This window comes from Chinchilla lanigera, unplaced genomic scaffold (genome assembly GCF_000276665.1).
Source record: "Chinchilla lanigera isolate Chin_1 unplaced genomic scaffold, ChiLan1.0 scaffold00005, whole genome shotgun sequence".
Lineage (NCBI taxonomy): Eukaryota > Metazoa > Chordata > Mammalia > Rodentia > Chinchillidae > Chinchilla > Chinchilla lanigera.
Genome location: NW_004955406.1, coordinates 11,499,372 through 11,519,527, shown reverse-complemented (window position 1 = coordinate 11,519,527; position 20,156 = coordinate 11,499,372). Strand labels below are relative to the sequence as shown.

General features: G+C 37.7%; 1 protein-coding gene across 1 annotated transcript in view; it reads left to right on the top strand.

Moving 5' to 3' along the window:
• Nucleotides 1–20,156, top strand: part of Fmn2 (formin 2) — a 307,518-nt gene that overhangs the window by 146,575 nt on the left and 140,787 nt on the right. The window contains exon 10 of the mRNA XM_005375457.1: nt 16,212–16,273. Coding sequence (XP_005375514.1) covers nt 16,212–16,273 — 62 coding nt within the window. The remainder of the gene's footprint in view (nt 1–16,211; nt 16,274–20,156) is intronic.

Genomic DNA, 20,156 nt, shown 5'->3' with positions numbered 1-20,156 from the left:
ATTTCCAAAAGTTTCCAAAATTTTTAGAATATTTTAGTTCTAAAAAGTATAGTTTGCACTTTTAAGGCAAATTATTCATTTATTTCTAATTCTGATTTACTAATTGGCAGTCTTGCGAACCTATTCCTATGGTAGTACACATGTGTTCACATCTATTGTTAAGCACCTACTTTTCTTTTTTTTTTTTTTAAGAGCAGAATATATTTATTGAGGGAAAGAAAGCTTCTGCCCAAGAGAAGGACAGAAGGGGGGCCCTAGTGGCTTGCCCAGGACTCTGTCCTTTCTAGGGACTTTTATAGAGCAAAACCACGAGGTAAGGCGGGTCCAAGATAGGGGAAAAATGGACAAAACTATGATCAGCCAATAAGAATTGTTCAGGTAAAATTAATTAAATCAAGATCAAATAGGGAAGCACGTCACATAGCAAGCGGGTATGAATACAGAACAGGGGGCTTTTCCTGTGAGGGGTTGGGTCAGGGACTCTTCAAGGAAAGCACCTACTCTTCAAATCTTGTCGTACAACGTGGTAAGCAGGCACTGGGAGGCCAGGCCTCGCTGTGGCTGAGCAGTTTGAAGCAGCAGTTGAAAGGTCAGTTGTCCTGATCTTGGTGGTGAACTTGGAGTGTTGTATCCACTCATCTGCCGCACAGAGCCCATGGCCGGGTGTCATGGGGACATGACATCACTTTCCGGGTATCACAGGAACATGACATCACTTTCCCAGCATCTGGGAGTAGTAATTTCCGAATACTTAGTGAAAGGCTTGAGATACTGAAATATGATGAAATCTGGGGAGGTTGTAGCCTTTAAGTCTTTCATTCTATGCCAGAGAGAATTATGAAGGAGACAGTCAGTATCCCTTAGTGAGATCCTGGCAGGAGCAGACAGTATACTTCCTTTCTTCTCTCTTTACCTAGAAGACAGGACACAAGGAGATGGGCTGTCCTCTAGGATATTTATTAATTGGAAATTGCTGCTGCTTGAACAAGGAGGATCATTATTCAGCTGAGATTAAATTTTAAATGCTCTGGCCAACTTTTAGTCGCTAGCAACTATTTTCCCCCACACAGATACATTTGGATTGATTCTGTATAACTTGAAAATAAGAAACAAAAAGACAAAAGGATCTTTATGATAGAGCAACATGAGCTTGAAATATAATTTACTCTAGTTGGGCAAGGAGAATCAAAATAGTCTTAGACCTAGTATAGCGTGATGGAGCAGATCTGTGCTGAAAATACCTGTTGCCCCAAGTAGGGTGACCTACTGTCCTCCATACGGTGCTTTCCATCTGAAGCTTTTCCAAACAGTGACACCCAGATTCTATTTGTAACTTTTGCACATATTGCCAGTGACCAAGAGATGTCAGGAAACTCTTCTAATAAAGGTAGTTTTCTTTAATTTAGAAAAACTATAAGCTACAAAAAGAGGATGGGTATAACTTCCTCAAGTAAGTATTTGTGGACCATTACAGCTGCAAAAATGCTGAGTCACTGGATTTTAAAGATAATGAAGAAGAAAGTAGCTTTGAGAGAAGCAAAGTTGATGGCCCCCTTTTGTCAAGGCGTCAGACCAAAGCAGGGGATTGTTACTGAACTCTGGAGAATGAAAAGTGTAAGGACAGTAAGGTAAAGAAGAAAAATCCCTTCAACAGTCAGCTTTCCATTCACCAGTTGCCTATGGAAGCTCCATTAACCTCATGTTGTCATCTAATATTTGTTCAAAGAAGCACCATGTTGGGGGTATAATGCCCATGCCTGTTTCTATGTATGAACTACTAATTTTAAGTTTATGAGTTTTGCTATATTAAACAATGAGTACTTCACAGGGAAAAAAAAATCACTAAAATGAAGTATTAAATTAGTATTCTTAAATATTTATACTACACATCACAATTTTTAGTAGCAACTGGTTTTTTTTTCCAAAGTCTAAAAAACAACAACAGAAATAAATTCCTATATAAACTACACTGAAAATACAAATAAAACTCTACAACAAAAATAATCTTTGCTCCAATTATCACACCTAGGGCAGTTTTCACACAGGAAAACAGCATGTTCCTTACACACGTATCACTTACACTGATAGCACATGTGTTTTGCTTTCCTGTCTTTTTTGGTAGGATATACATATCATACTTTCAGCTTAGAAATTTATCCTGAAACTCAGTCTCCAGGTCCTTATTTGTGAGTAATAAACTGAATGATGTTGTAAACAGACTTGTTGCTCCTATGTCCCAAAGTAATTGGAATGGGACATTCAACAATTGGCTTACCAATTTTCGATTGATGTTACACTCGTTACACTCGCTAACAGAGCACAACTTGACTGGTGTAGGAACTGTTTACAAGAATAAAGCAAAAATTCCCAATGAAGTGTTGCAAGTTCAAAATAGAGAATTGTACAGTACCATTTTTGGATTTCAGCCACACATAACATTGGCCTTGTATATGGTAAAGAAACACAAAGTGATACTGCTGATGTCAGCACTGCACCACGATGGCAAGATGAGGGACAGAGAAACTTCGACAAAATTGAAGCCAGATAGAATAACTTTTTACAACAAAACCAGAGGTGGAGTAGATGTGGTTGATGAATTAAGCAGCAACTATGAGGTCACTCAAAACACAAAGCATTGGCCATGATTGTGTCTTATTCTATCCTAAACATGTGCGGCATAAATACTTTCATAGTTTACAGAGAAAATAACAAGTCCAAAATACCATGGAGAGATTTTCTTAGACAACTGTGACTGGAACTTCATTTACAATGGAGGAAGAATGACATGTTTCTGCCCAAGGAAGTATGCCAAAAAGATTCTGCAGCACATTGTTGATATGACAGGTGAAGAGGCAGGTGCAACATCACAAAGACCTCCTATGACAATAGGAAAACCAAAAAAGACACCAGCTGTGCCCCACAAAAAAGGACAGGAAAGCAAGATATACATGCCACCAATGTAAGCCATGCTTGTGTATGGGACATGCAGTGCCCATGAGTGTGACATTAAAGCAAAAATTATTTCTGTGGTAGACCTTTGTATTTTTATTGTAGTTAACATAGGAATTTATTTCTGATGTTATCTTTCAGATTTTGCAGGCAAGTAGATATCTGATGTGAAAATGCTGATGTCTACTGTAAGCACTCATTTCATATTTGCTATCTTATTTTCCTGCTAAGTGCACATTGTACAATGTAGCAAGAAGCTCCTGACAAAAGAGGAAGCCAAGAGAGACGAAAAGAAAGCCTGCCACACAGGAAAGGAAAGCTAAGCACATGTGCTGTCTGTGTGATACTCGTTTACGGAACATGCAGTTTTCATGTGTGAAGACTGCCTTGGGTGTGACAGTTGAACCAAAGATTATTTCTGCAGTAGACTTTTATTTGTATTTTTATTGTAGTTTACATAGCAATTTATTTATGAGATTACCTTTTAGGTTTTGTGAATATGTAATTGATGTTGAAAATGTTGATGTGTATTCTATGCACTCAACATGTTAAAAAATTAATACATTATTTTATTGATAGTTTATGTTCCTGTTAAGTACACATTAGGTAATACAGTAAGACTCTCCTGACAAAACAATAAGACCAGCAAGTTGTCAAGTATATCCTACCAGAAAAGATAGGAAAGCAAAACATATGCGCTATCAGTGTAAGCAATATGTGTTTATGGAACATATTGTTGTCATGTGTGAAAACTGCCTTAGGTGTGATAATGGAAGGGAAGATTACTTTTGTTGTAGACTTTTATTTGTATTTTCATTGTAGTTCATATAGGAATTCATTTCTGTTATTTTTAAAACTTTGTAGACAAAGTCATTTGAGTCATTTGATGTTGAAAATTTTGATGCTTATTATAAACACTTGACTATTAAAATTCAATACTTCATTTTATTGATTTTTTTCCTCTTAAGTACACATTGCTTAATATAATAAAACTCATGAAATTAAAATTAGTAATTCTCCAGCAGAAATACTTCTAAAATATAAGCATGGGTGTTCTATACCCAATATGATGCTCCTTTTAACAAAAAGTAACACGGCCTGCTGCAAATGCACAGGAGGTCCTGTATCACCTGGTGCAGCTATTGGGAGCCACACCTGGCTTCTGTTGTACACTCACCTTGCTGTTCATTATACCAAGTGGGTTAACACAAAGATAGCTTCCCGTATCCCCCCACCAACCCCACCTCTGCCATGCAGCTATTGAGATGTACAGGTGGCTACCATTATGATAAAATAAACATTTTCATTACAAAAGTATGGTATGGGATTAAGAAACTTGACATTGCAAATGGGGCTTAAAAGTATGCCTGGAGGAATTAGAACAGGGGCAGCTTCATCTTATGCTTGAAAACTTACTCTTGTGCTTAGAACAACTTTTTCTTCATTAAAAGCACATGACAGAAATCCTAATATCAGAAATTCCTCCCATATTTAACTGATTCCTCATTCCTCTAGACAATAAAACATTCATTCTTACACATCAATATATACAAAGAAAGAGAAGAGAAACCTTCCTTATTGAAGAAAGTATGACTCAGTATACATAACTAATGTAGCATATTCTGTGTATACATGTGGATGTAAGAAAATGTGACATTATTCCAAGGGGTCATGGTAAATATTATATTGGGCATTAATTTTTCCTATTTCAAAATGTTTCAGATAAGTAATCTTGAAGGATAAGTTAGTTAAGGCCCCCTGTGTAGTACACAGGAAGACCATCCCACAACACACCTAATTTGGGCATATAAGTACCAATCTTTGCTGTTGTATACATTTACAACTAACTTTTCTTTATTGTTTTGATGAAGTTTTAGCTATCAGTGACCGAATTTCTTCTTTCCCCTAGCTCAACATGTCTCCCCAGATATAAATGCTTAAATATCCTAAATGCTGACATGTACTAAAGAAGATGACTGAATTATGTGTAGGTGAATTATCTTCAAAAGAATTTTTCCTTTAAAACTGTTGTTATAATCATTGTGTCTGTAACTGTAAGCTTTTCTGTTTTGGATTTCTTTTCAAAGTGAGACATGTTCGTGTAGAATTAAACTGAAAAAATATGATTACTATCAGCATGAAAGTTATTTTGGCATAAGACACTTTAGATTCCTGATAGATTCTGCATTTGTGGAGAAATACATATGCCTACATTCAGAATAAAATTGTACCCTATTCTTCTTTGAGAGCATGTGTTAGAAAGCAGTGGCAAAATGTGATGGCTGAGTTAGGGTCCTATTTCCAGGGGAACTCACTAAGCTCTCTTTTACAAGAGTGTAAATGTTTACCTCAGCAAGTAGGTGAAGTCTCTTATGCCCAATAAAGGACATTTTGCAGTGCTGGTTTACGGAAAACATTCAACAGACAGTGGATGTTTTACACAAAGTACAGTGCGTTGTTTGAAACTATTTGCTCATCTATACACTATGCTTAAAATAAACACTATCTGGGAATATGCCAGTCTTTTTTTTTTCTACCTCCCTTATTCCACACCCTCCATTTTGTCACCTGCCAAAGTCAAATAAATCTTATCTAAACAGCTGAGATAAGCAGAGTCTACCCAGTATGGTCAAATCAACAAACCTCTCCAAAAACAGAAATGAAATACAATATCACTAGATTAAACAGTCTGCTATGGCAATCATGTTTGCATTTAAAGATTTTACTCCAAAAGGATTATAGTCTTGGTATCCATTTTTTTCCCCCCGGCCTAGACAAGAAGGCGACATACTGGCTCAAACAAAATGCATTTGTTCTCAAACAATTTAACTTGTACAGCTCTTATAAACATGGCCCATAGGTGTGTGAAGCCTCCCGACTTAATCAGTAACTTATGTCGTTAACCTTGTATAAGCAAGTATGCTTGAGATGTACCAGTGTTGGATTGTGTATCAGATTCATTTTTTTTTCCCCCAATAGGAAAGCTTTTCTTTCTGAAGCCTAGAACAGGACTTCTGGAATTCTGGCCTTTCGTGTCTTTACCTTACAAGAAAGCCTCACTGTGTTAAATTTCCTGAAAAACAGAGGACAGTATCAATTAATGCGATGTTCTAAATTATAGAATTTTATAAAGATGTAATTTTCTTCCTTTTAAGGAAATACAGTACTGCATTTTAGCTGCTTGCTTAAGAAGGTATTGTAAGCTCTACAATGTCAGTTTTGCCACTGTGCTCCCCAAACTGAGGATGTCTGACTGAAATGATGAACTCTGTGAATATTTTTGAGTGAGTGAATGATGTTTTCAAAAAGATATTGTTGCCTTTGCAGATGAACACACTATTTTGTTTTTTTTTTTTTGCATCAGTTGCTGATATTTAAAGACATGTTTCTAAAGTGCATACACTTTGTCCTATTGAAACTATTCCCTTTTAACATCATACCATTTCATTAGCAATTTTTAAGTTTACACACAATAGGAAAGAAGATATGTCATTCTGTCACTGTAATTTTTTGGGAAAATGTATCTCAGCTGTTGTCTGCTTTTGTGCATTTCTATTGCAGAACCATTTATACACTGCTAGTTAAAAATAACTAATTTTTCATTGTTCTTTAAATGGATCTTTATGTGCTTTAGCTCAGCCCTTATCACAGCCTGCAATTAGCCCAAATTGATATAGATGGGTGATACTGATGTGTTGCTATTCCTTTATCTTTAAGGCTGAAACAATAATGAATGTATCTTATTTTCTAACATGTTTTGTTTAATAAGAGCAACTATATCTACAATGATACATTTTTAGATATTTGGAGAGGACTAAGAACTTCCCATTTTTGCATACCTCCTATAGCAAAGACTGTGTTGCATAGAGGAATAATTTCTAAGTTTTGCAATAACCATTCAAAGGAGATAGTAATGTTTCCAGTATACCCATTCTCCATAGGAACAAACTGAGGCTGAAAGATCTTACCAAGTCTCCCCAATACACACAGCTATTTCATCACAGATCTGTGTTTTCAATTCAGGTTTGTTGGAATTTTAAAGCACAAGGCTTATGTATCAAGTCATTTTGGAGAATACCACACAGCATTTGAGTTGTTTTGTTAAATTAACATTTCTCAATAAACATGTTAGTACAAGTTAGAGGTTTTGAATGGGAGCAGCAATAATAGAATCTCAAAGTTTTAGAGCTATGAAGAATAGAATGTCACTATTTTAATTTGAAGTCAAAAAAGAACGGTGTTGGTTTATTTGCCATTTAACTTTTTTCTTTTTTTTTAATTTTAAAGAGAAGAAACAATAAAAATGATACAGAATTTCAAAACACGATGATAGGAAGTTAACAATGGTTATTATATTGCATATGGTTATCCTCAAAGTAGTTGCTCAGATTACCAGATATAAGCATGCAAGACTGACCAAACAATACTAGTACTATCTGTTTCTTTCAATGAACTAATAGAAATTAATAGTGTAATTGTCTTAGCTATTTTACCATTTAATTTTGGTGGTCTGTAAATAATAGAAAATTACCCGAAGTATTATTCAAGAGTGTGTGCGTTTCACATGTAAGTTGGAATGCTTGGCACGGATCTTGTGGTGAGATTCCCACACGGTAAGTGCCCGGTTTGTGTTCTGCCAGACCTCCAGCTTCTAGGTGCTCAAGGGTGCTCACGGGTGAGATGCTCAAGGAATGCAAATGCAGGGCTTCCTCTCATCGGATGATCAAGTGTGAAATATAGACGACATGGTATGATATGATATGATATATATTATATAATAGCGAATACCTCCCTTTCAGAAAGTAACTTTCCATAAGTTATTGAATATGTTCGTCTAAGCAAGCAGAGCTAACAGAATTTTCAAAAATTACTTGACTGTATCTTTAGGAAATTTTTGTCATGTAATTCATTCTGACAGTTTTTTTCTGTCTTTTTATTTTGGTAACTCCCCAGGTGTGCAGATTTTCGCTAGGGGATTAAGGCATCAGGATTTCCTTATAAAGGAATGCTGGTTATGACTCCTGCCTCCACTGTGATCTAGTTGCCTGTGACTTGAGGCTTATGTGCTTTATTGAACTTCAAATAAAAATTCAGGGATTATAATTCTAGACATTTCTACGGAAGTGTTTTCCCCCTTTCTTCTTTCTTTTCACATCTTCCTGGCGCCACAGTCCGGGGAAGTGAGAGAAACTCCCCGGTGAATAAAATCTGACCTTTTGTGTTCACTTCAGATTTCCCTAGAAATGCCTGTCTTTTGCTCTTTACCTTGTGAGTCCTGTCTTCATTGTCATGCTGATGTCAGTGCTTGTGCTACTGTTGGCAGGGGGTGTTGTTGCCCGTGCCAGCTTGTGGCTTTTCTTTGGCTCTTGTCAGAAGATTGTGCTGTTGTGGATTCATCAGACCAGTAGGGCGAATGTATGACTTTCAGTGTCTCTTTTTTAAGGTTTGCTCTCACAGCTCCTCTGCGCAGGCTCAGTAATGACTTTGTTTTTCATATTACGCATTTCTTCAGTTTCTGCAGTGCAGAGGGCACTCTTGTAGGAGCTCATGCTAAGATAAGACCCCTTGTCAGGCTCTTTAAAATCTCCTTGGAGGCACAGAATACATATTTCTATACAAAATAAGGACTCTGAACTGTATCAGATGGCTTTTATTTATTTTAAAGAGCAGAACTGAGAGGCAGTGGAGGTCAATATGAGCCATGACAGTTAGGGAGTGTTTCAGTGATTATTTAGCCTGTAACTTGCGATTGCTATTTTGTTAGAGATAGCAGTTTATCCACATTAGCAATTATCTTTTCAGTTTAATAGGCATTGCACCTTACTGCTCTTTGCTTTCTCCTTTCTTCCTTAATTTGCCTAGCATCTGAGAGTGATGGATGGAGCTGGAGATGGTATTATTCCATAGGAGGAAAAGACTTTTTAAAAAACCACCTAAAAGTTTTGACCCTAACTTTGTAGTTAGCCTCCAAAACAACGTTGGCTGTCTCAAGTTTAAGTCACTATTTACTCATTCTCTTCCTCACACAAGAAAATAATTTTTAACAGATTGAAACACATTTAACACTTTTTTCCTATTTATGAAATGGGTTTTTGTCCAGAATTGATTCTTATTTAAAATCTCTTCCTCAATCCGGTCAAACTAGTTGCCCCCTTCACTCCTCTAGTAGATTAACATGAGTGGGGAGTGGGGGGAGGGTCGGGAGAGGACGGGAGAGGATGGAGTTACACATCAGAACAGGGCTATTTATCCTCCTTGTCTTGACCCTGTGTCTTTTGCTTTATTTCCTGCTAAACTCAGAGATGGTTCTGCTATTGGACTTCCTCCAGAATTTACAGCGGGTACCATTTTTTATGACGCACTTCTCTTTCCTCAGCTGCCCTTGCTCTGTGTTACTCACTCTAATTCGTCACCCATGTGTGTCAGCTGCCCTCAATATTCTAGTGTTTGGTTCTGTAAAACCCAGAGACAAGCACTAATAAGCAGAGGAAACTATTTCTATTAATAGGTAGGGCTTGTAAGAGAGGGGAAGCTGAACAAAGCTTTCAGGTTATAGTCTGCTTTGTAGCTTCAGATCCCAAGAGAGTTTTTAGGAGGCTTACTTTAAGGAGTAAGCAATTTCAGGAGTGAGTTCTGTGGAGCAGAGGTGTCACCAGGGACAGGGTGTGTGGCCAGGCTAGGGTTGAAGCAGGTCCTGCATATCTGGCATTGTATATGATTCTGTAGTGTCTGAACTCACTAGGATCTACTCTCATCGGCTGGCCACACTTCCTTGTTTGAAACTTAGACTTCAGTTATTTGGACATTGGCCTTCCAGAATTGGTCTAGTTTTCTTAACTTTTTGTTTTTGATCTAGTTTTGGGGTACAATCTCATGTTGATTTCCAAGCTTTCTGTTTCTAGTACTATGTTTTTTAATGTCTGAAGAACCTTTTATCAAATTAGGGGGATGTTGCGATAAATCAGGCAACCGCCAGGAGTGTCTGGGAACAGAGTAGGGAGAGTGAGGTGATGTGTTTGGAATTTAAAGCCAACAGGATTCATGATGTGTTGATGTGGACTGTGAATGAAAGGAAGGAATAAAGGACGGCTCCCCTGAGCACATGGCGGTGTCTCTAACATGGGATCTAGGGAGAATGTGAGCAGAGTGGGTGTGTCCTTTAGGCATCCCAGTGGCAATGCTGGGAAGGCACCAGGTCAGGAGCCCTGAGGATGGAGATTAGAGGCTAGAGATGAGAGTGTGGGAGTATTTCATGAGCCCTGTGTGACCTACGAGGCCACCAACGGAATGCGTAGGATAGTCAGCAGGGGTGCCAGAACCGAGCCCTAGGACAGGCCAGTGTAAGAGGTTGGGGAGAGAAGGAGCCATCAGTGGAGACTGAGGAGTGGGAAACAGGTTAAGTTGCAGTAGGAGAAAGAGAGTAGTCTCCTAGAACCCAAGTTAAACATAGATATCAGGAGGGAGAAATTTGCAGTTGTGTCAAATGCAGCTGGGAAATGTGTGCTTGGATTTTACAAGGTCTAAATCATTGCTAACTCAGCGCTCAGGATAGCAGCTTGATTTGGGTTGAGATTAAAAAGTATAGCGCAGAAAATAAGGTGGAGATAGTAAGGATTGTGATACTTTGTAGAAGGTGGGTTTTACTGCCTCTTTTTTTTTTTTTTTTTTTTTTCTTTTTTCTTGTGTTTGGTCTCTAATATCCTTGCAGGCCTTCCTGTAGATGATTGGGTCCTTGATTGCCTAGGAGAAAGCATGAGTCCTCATGTAGATTTTTATTTTTTAGTTTAGTGTAGCATTATCTGCCTGTACTATTTGTGGAGTAACTGCGAATGTCTATATTATTTGGTCTTTGCTTGGACGTGGTGAGATTCTTTGGACATCTCTCATTTTTGGCCTGGAAAATGCATCTGCTTGACCTCAAACACCTATAGGGAGCCTAAGTTGGAGATGGGGGCAGGATTCAGTGCTCAGCATGCAGTACTGCAAATGGTCCCTCTATCTTCAATGTGATTCTCTGTCCTGCAGCTGGGCTTGCTATGCCTTTGCTCAGAGACTATGTTTTAACTTCTCAAGAAAAATCAGATTAACAGGTGGGGAGGTATTTTCAGAATGAGGATGTAACTGACTAGTGCCTCTATCTTCCTCACTGTATTACAAGTTGTTACAGTGTAGATGGGGAAACCTGTATCTCCAGCTCTCCAAAGTGTTTGAAATGGCATTTACAAAAGAGTTAATAAATATCATCAAATCAAATGGCAATTACTCCCCCCTGCCCCGCCCAAGGTAAAAGCTTCGACACAGTGAAATACAGATGAACTCTTCACACATGTCTTTCTGTTCCTGGATTTTAAAGTCTAAATGAAAGATGACTTTTAGCCCCTTAATGAGATCTCTTAGACAACTTTGCTTCCCAGAGTCTGGGGTAAGAGGATGTTCCCGGGACCATGGTAAATGTGAGGGTGCTTCCGTTCCGTGTTACTTAAGGTGGATTTCTGCTCAAACAAAGGTCTTTGCTTCTCAGCAGTTTGAAAGGTTAACTTCATCTTAGCTTCCACTGCTGCTTCTGAAGTTCAGTGGGGTAAAGATGGTTTATCTAAGCCCTTATACTTTTTCTTATTTCGTTGATGAGAGGAGGGCGTGAACTGTAAATATGGGCTGACTTGCACTCGTTTTGTGCTTAAGCTCCTGCTGACTCCGCTTCTTTTCCTACCTGCCTTAGCCAAAGTCAGTCCTGATGGTTTCGCTGTGGGCACTTGTTTAGTCTCCCTTGTTGCTATCATTGCACTAAAACTGTAGTTTTTTTGCTAAGAATGTTTCCAACATAGTTTGTCTAAAATCTTTCAATCAAGAGGCAGATTTGGAAAGATATTAATGAAGCATTTCCCATCTAGAAATGTGACAGGGGCCATTATAAAAATAATATTCTGTATGTTTGCTTTGCTCACGGCACTGTTTATGGGCATTTTACTAGTCTGGTTCTTTCTTTTTATTTTGTGGTTAATGTTTATAGATAGGTTTTGGCTATGTTGTCCAGGCTAGTCTAAATTCCTGGATCAAGTCATTCTTCTGCCTCAGCCTCCTGAGTGCTGGCACTATAGCCACATACCACCGTGCCTGGCTTTGCTTGCATTACATAATTTTCTGTGCGATCCCTTAGAGTATGAGCTCTTCTTGGGTCCATTTTGCAGATGAGAAAACTGAGAACCTATATATTATGCAGGTGAGTCCTGGAGCCAGGTGACTTCAATGCCTGCTGTTTCTCACTGCTTTCCAGTGCTGCTTGTTAGGTGGCAGTGTGACTCGGCTGAGTACTCTCTTTGTGTTGTTTTCAGTCACTGGTGACAGCTCATGGCAAGTTAGTTGCTTATGAAAGGATAACCAGAGTGAACTCCTGGAATGGTCAGCTTGGCCAGTAATATCAAAGTGCTCATTGGGAACAATTACTAACCTCAGTCTACTTCATCCTTTCCAAAACAACAAAAATGTTTTCCTGAGCATTTTATGGGTGAGACTTTTCTGGATATAGTGAGGAACACAGTGAGGAATCCACCATGGTCATGCAATTCTAATAGAGTTCTGTGTCTGTGTTATCTGATATGCCTCGATGACTCTATTTTATCTTATATCATCTCTATCTGTAGCAATTAGAGGTTTGGCTGACTTGATAGGCTAGGTCTGTATGAGGAGCCAGGTTTTCTACTATTATGTTTCTTCTTTCCTCTGTGCTGAGATGTTTCCTTGTGTCTTCTGTCAAGTTTGAGCCTTGTAGGAAAGTAAAAACATTCACATTAATGAAACAAATGCAGGGTAAAGAGAAATACAAATAGAGATTCACAAGTTGGGACGTGAAGTCCCTGGACAGACAGCCATGGGTTGGCAATGTGGTGTGGTAGGGAGCCTCTCAGGTGGCCCCCAAAAGGTCCCACCTCTTGATGCTCTTGGGCAGTCCCAGGCTGGACCTTGTGACTCCCAGTGAATAAAACATAACGGAGGTGTTGGTTTGTCACCTCCAAAGTTAGGCTACCAAAAGAGGGAGGCTCTCTCTGTGTGCCCTTTCCCTCTCATGCAGTGCCAGCTGTAGAGGAACTCATCCTGGCAAGAAACTGAGACAAACTTCCAGCCAATAGGAATGAGGTGCTGAGGTCCTCAGCATGAGGAACTGAATCCTGCCAGTACCTAGGGAAGGAGTTTGGAACTGGGTCCCCCTCCAGAGCCTTCAAGACATAGCTCAAGCCAACACAGTGATTGCAGTTTTATTGGAGACACTGAGGGAGAGGTATCCAGCTAATGTGCATCTGGTTTCCTAACTCACAGAAACTATGATATAATAAATATGTGCTTGTTAAACCCCTAAGCTTTAATGTAACTTGCTGAGCAAGAATGGGTTTACTAATACGCTGATAATAAATACAATAGGATTTTCTATTTGGGGGTGTCTGCTTACACTGTAGCAGATCACATGGGAAGAATTAAGTCTCAGAAGTTCACGCTGACTGAGATAAGTGTGCAAGGCTGGGGAAGGGGAGAGACCATTGAGTACAACATGGAAGTGGCTATCCTGTCCTACCCAGTAGGTACCCAAGTAAAAATTATCAAAGCTGGAGAAAGGCAGGCACTAATGTGATTCATGGCTTCAAACAATGTACTCAATGAGAGAAATCATATCATGTTGAATTACGATAATAAAGTCACCTACTTTATCCGGCTTCTAAAATATGTAAAAGATTTGCAAATTTGATTACTAATGTTTTGTGTTGAATCAATGTATGTTAAGGTAAGTTCTTAAAAGATATCCCTATCTGTTCTGTGCTATTCTTTGAAAGCACATAGACAGGATTCTTTTTATCATGCAGTCATTCACTCAGACGTGTTGCTTTGATTTCTGCTCTTTGGTGATGTAATATTCCTGCAAATTAGAAAAAGACACGTGTCCTATTTCTCTGGTGTTGAAGAAGGCAGAGAGGAAGGAGCACATGGCAACAGCAAGGCCCAAGTGGCAGGCACTGGACACTTAGGTGCAACTGCTGTGTATGGTGTCACATGTCCAGTATGAGACTTATTTCCTACCATGGGTCCTGTTTGTTTAACTGGTTTTTCTGTAATTCATTTTATGTCATGCAGTACTGTAAAATTCAAAAGGAGAGTTTTTGTTTCTGTTTGGACTTTGTGTTTTCAATTTTTATATTTTAGATGACGTCAACTATTTGAGCTCCAGAATGGACTATCTTATCCTTCATTCTGTAACAACATGGTTGTGTTAATCAGCTTTTCGTTACCATGACAAAGTACTTGAAGTCAGTGAAAGGTGGAAAAAAATTATTTGGTGTATGGTTTTAGAGTCCATAGTGTCCTGGCCTCATGGTTTCTGGGCCTTGGGGGAAGCAGAATATCATGGGGAAGAGCATGGTGGAGAAAAGCCACTCACCTCTTGGCAGCAGGAAAGCACAAATGCGGGATACAACCAAAGGACAGATGTGTCTTTTATGAACTTTGCTTGAGTATGAATGACTTCTTTGTTTCTTTGCGTTGTTCTTAGGATGAAATCTTACACTAAGTTGACTGTGAGAGTTTCCTTCATAGTTTTCTGTTAATCTGTCACTTTATCACCTAAGGAATGTAGAGAATTACGGGATTATTACTGAGCTGATGAATTCCAAACTTGTGTATTCGCTAAGTTTTTGTTAAGAGTGAGACAGTTCATAAATCTATAGGTAGTAATTCTATCCATTTGTGAATTTGCTATCTTTACTTTTTTTTTTTTTTTTAGTTTTTGTTACATATTATTTTAGCAAAAATTATAGTGTCTTGTAGTTAATTTTTCAAATATGGCCAAATTTAGTCGTATTACGCTTTTCATCCTTTGGAACATCCTTTGTGTTGTGTTTACCTATCATGGTTTGAGGAATAAGAAAATGTGCCTAAGAATCTTAATCGGATTCTTAATTTATACTTGAGATCTCTTTTTTGAAATTGAGGTAATGAATTATTATTAGGGTGGAAGTATCATATTCAACTTGAGTACTATTTGTTGATGAATCTGGGCTCTGTTCCCAGAAATGCTAAATTACCTTGGTTAGATTTTTCATCCATCTTTGGCTTCCATTTCTCACTTTTTTCCTTAATTCTTGTTGGGAGTTTGCCAGAGTCAACCAGAAAATGTCTCATATACTTTAAGCTTTCAGAAAAGAGAATTGGTAAAATGCCTCAGTAATCAAAATAAATATACCCAATTTGTAATTGTCTACATTGTGTGTTTTCTTCTAGAAATCTTTAATCCGGAAGAGTGTCCTTTCCTGGCTACTTGGCACAGATCCATCTAGGCAAATTTACCTTGTTTCTGGCCAAAACGCATGTGTGAAATGTGGAATGATTTCAGTTAACCTATGTCTGACTTTATAACAAAATGCACCTACTCCAAAATACAACATAACATTTCCTGGCCAACAATTGCATGTAAAGAACATATTCCTGGTTTCTGATGATCTGTTCCACTTCTTCCTTATTTAACTTTGGGTAGTTTCTATTTTAAGGATTCATTTATTAGGTTGAATCTGTGCTAATCTTTTATTTTATTTTATTTTTTATTTTTTTTTTGGTTTTTCTCCGGTACCGGGAACCGAACTCACGACCTTGCGCTTGCCAGGCAGGCGCTTTGCCGCTGAGCTAAATCCCCAGCCCCTTTTATTTTTTTTATTTTTTTATTTTTTTATTTATTTTTTTTTGTGTGTGTGCTAATCTTGATATCATTATTAATGAATTTTCTGTTGATTATTACTCTTCATGGAATTATAATAAGAGATGTATGTATCCTTTGTATCCTGATTCTGTCAGTTTAGTGATTAGATTTAACCTTTGGCAGGTGTTTTAGATATATAGGGAAGTGTAAATATTTATCAGTACCTGTATAAAACTAGCATGCAGCAGTTTTGGAATGATTTGCCTATTTTTCTGGTAGTAAACAGAGATTTTTCAAATTCATTCAGTCGAGCAGTGAACAACAGATTTACAGCCTCTCTCTGACCTTTGACTGGGCTATATTCACGGGATTTAGCACTTGTGGAGCAAATGAAAGCTTTAGTATTTGACACCAAGCCCATTGAAATTTCTGGCACATGGTCTTTGGAGTGGGGCAGTGGAAGTATTGAAGTTAGAGTCCCTATACCCTCCACTGCTGGGTCATGAACATTACTAGGATGGCCCAACATCTTTTCACAGGTGGCTTGTGGCAATTAAAAATTTTTTGTCTTTTTTCCCCTCCACAGCTGTTGTGAACTTGGACAATTCTGTGGTTGACCTGGAGACCCTTCAAGCTCTCTATGAGAATGTGAGTAATAGAAGGAATTTTATGTGTGAGTATAAAATACGTACACAATACATGTCTGTATACACATGTAGGCTGATTGTTTTAATATCCTCTAAGGAAATTTGATCTAGGTACTTTGAATTTACATGAGGAGGGATTTATAACAACACTTTCTAGGAAAACATTGGACAAATGTGTATGCTCATGGTTTTAGAGGCTGTGATTCAGAATATGTTGTTTGTGAGGTCACTCATGTTTCCTCTTTTGAAATAATAATGCTTATGGGGGAGTTAATTTGGGTCAAGCATGGTGCTATGTACTTACACACTCACTCATAAATTTTAAAATATATAATTCACAAATAAAAACTGAATGTATTCAAGATGTATAGCCTGCTGATTTGATCTACAGATATAGTATGATCATTGCTATAATCCAGTGAACATATCCATTGCCACTCATTCTGTACATTAGATCTCCAGAACTTATTCATGCTACAACTAAAAGTTTGAAAGTTTGTACTTCTTGATCAACATCTCCTTCCTTCCCTGACTTCTCATCTTTAGACAGCTACCATCATATAGCTGCTTCTGGGTTCAGTACTTTATGATTTCTTATCTTTTTGTATCTGGCTTATTTCACTTAGCCTAATGTTCTCTAACTTCATGCCTGTTGTTACAGTTGTCAAGATTTCCTTTTTTATGACTGGATAATATTTCATGGTGTGTATATGTACCACAGTTTCTTTATCATTCATTTATCAATAAGCACTTAGATTGTTTCCATATCTTGGCTGTTGCGTATAATGATTCAGTGAATATCATGTTGCAAATACATCTCTATATAATGATTTCACTTGCTTTGTGCCTATACCCAGAAGCCGTATTGGTGGACCACGTGGAAATTCTGTTTTTAGTTTGCTTGAGTAACCTCTGCACTGTTTTCCATCATGACTGTACCTGAGTACATTCCCACCAACAATATACATGCTTTGTCTTTCCTCCACATATTTGTCAACACTTATCTCTTGTCTTGTTCGCAATAACCACCCTCAGAAATGTGAAGCTTATCTCACTGTGGCTTTGATTTGTACTTTTCTGAGGAACTATTATATGTAGGAAAGAGTTTCAGTGTAGTCCTGTTTTGTCTGTAAGGTAACCTTGGAGTTCTTTTTTTAATTTCTTCTCTTACCCATGATCTGCCTAGTGTATAAGCTTGTATGCTCTCAGGGACATGGTTTTAGTTAGTTCTTGGCTTTTCTGTCTCCAGTCAAAGAATTCCTGGCTCTGGGGGGTGCACATGGTGTGGAGGGTGAATGCTGTCTTCTTTGACTATTCCTTTGACAACTGTGTGTGTGACCTATTTGTCAACTCTTGAATTAGATCCCCTTAAAACATATGCATTTGTGGTCTCCCTTGTCACCTTGAGATCTTTGTAAGAGAAGTTATTTCTCACAGTGCATCATACAGAATCTGTCTGAGAGTTGTTATCCAGATAGCACAGTGAACATAAGCATTTAATGAGATCAATTAATGAACAAGAACTGAGAGGAAAGTTTGAGTGATTTATCACATAATTCTCATTATATGATAGAAAAACCTGGAAAAATCAGTCATGTATTTAGTGTATTAGTGTCCAAGTGCAATAAATATTAAAAACATAACTATTTGATTGTAAAGTTTCCATTTCTCTTGACTCTTACATACTAACCCTCTGCCAGCCAAGAAGGTGGTATTCATCAGCCTCCTCTTTGCTGCTACAAAATACAAGACACATGCAATTTAATGGAGGAAGGGTTTAGTTAGGCTCACATCTGCACAGGATTCAATCCATTATTGGTGGCTCCAAGGCAGAAACAGCATGGTGAAGCAAAGCTGTTTACTTCCTGGTGGTCAGAAGCAGGGAAGGGGAATAGGAGAGAGGGATGAGCCAGTGACCAGATGTAATTCCCAAGGTCACAACTGGATCAACCACTCAGACATACCCAGAAGTATGCATTACCAATGCCCTGGGCAGCTCTTAGGCCAATCAAGTTAACCACCTAGCTTAACTGTTACAAGGGCCATATATAAGAAGTGAGGAAATACCAAGGGAAGGGACTTTTTTCATAATGAGCTAAGATGTTGGGATGTGTGTATTTATCCTTTGCATATATTACATGTGCATGTAGATGTGCTTGTGATTGCATAATGTGTGTGTTACACACACACACACACACACACACACACACAGGTAAATAACAGTCTTATTTAAACCTCATATATTAATGTATAGAAATATGCTCAGAAAAAATATAAAGTACTTCATGCAATTATGTTCAATAATGATAAATATTTTGATGGTTTTTCGTCTTTCAGAGTAAGTTAATTTCACAAAAAATTTCTGATGCAGGAAAAACTATGTAGCTACCTAGAATTTATATCTTTTTAAAAATCGTTCTTCACAATATTTTAAAGATTTAAATATTGTAGATTATATGTATTTATATGGTACAAAGTCATGTTATGACTCATGAGTCAAGTGTAATGATTGCTAATTAGAGGATGCAGTAGAGTAATTGAAGCAAGCTAATTCATATGTTCACCATCTCAGTTATTTATTGTTTGTGGTAAGAACATTGAAATCTAGTCTCTTAGCAATTTTGAAATGCACAGTATATTTACTATATTTACCATATTGTGCAATATATCTCTTAAAAAGGCTTATTGCTATTTAATTGAGGCTTTGCACCTTCTGATCATCATCTCCCTATCACCACCAGCCAGTTTCTCATAATTGCTATTCTACATTATGCTGTTTTGAATTTCACTGTGAAAACTTGATGTATTTGTCTTTCTGTGCCTGGTTTATTTCACCAAGCATAGTACATCCCAGTTCCATCAGTGTTGTTGCAAACGATAAATTTTCTTTGGCTTTTAAGACTGAATAGTGTTCATTGTGTATATACCACGTTATGGATACCTTTGTTGATTCTGTTAACTTGGTTACTGTAAACAGTGCTGCAGGGAGCTGGAGAGTACAGGTATCTCTTCTATATACCTATTTCACATCTTTTTCTATAAATACTCAGAAGTGGGACTGCTGGGTCATATGGTAGTTGTATTTTTAGCTTTTTGAGGAACATCCATATAGTACTCTGTAATGGCTGTACACACTTTTATTTGCACTGATGGTATACAGAGTTTCCCTTTTCTCCACATACTCACTGACATATATTGTTTTTCCTCCTCCTATTCATAGCCATTCTGGCTGATGTGAGGTGATAGCACATTGTGGTTTTAATTTACATTTCTCTAATGATTAGTGATGTTAAACAGTTTTAATATGTCTGTGGCTATTTGTATGTCTTCTTTTGAGAACTGTCTCTTGCCCATTTTTTTAATTGGGTTTTTAATTTTTTTCCATAGGGTCACTTAAATTCCTTATGTTTGGCTATTAACCCCTTAGCAGATGTATCCCCTTCCACATTTTATGTATTTAATGTCAGAATTTATATCACTTTGTAATATATATCCCTTGATGCTTTTGTTAACTGTTTTGTTATTACAGTTTTATCTTTTAATTCTTATGCTTGGATAAAATTGCTTCACATACCATCATTACAGTCTTAGAATGTTCTGGTTATGGCTCTGTACTACTTGCACTATTGAGTTTCATGCTTATGCATGATTATGTTATTAGTGTCTTTTGTTTCAACTTACAGAACTCCTTGTGACAATTCCTATCGGGCAGATCTAATGGTGAGCTTCCTTACCTTGTGTTTGTCAATGTCATATATTTTTCCATATGGGCTGTCAGTAATTTACTGATTGTCATATGGAGATGCTTTTAGATGTACAGGTTTCTTGTTTGTTGCTGTGTTAAGAATTTTTTCATTGACTTTGATTTCTGATAAATTATTTTG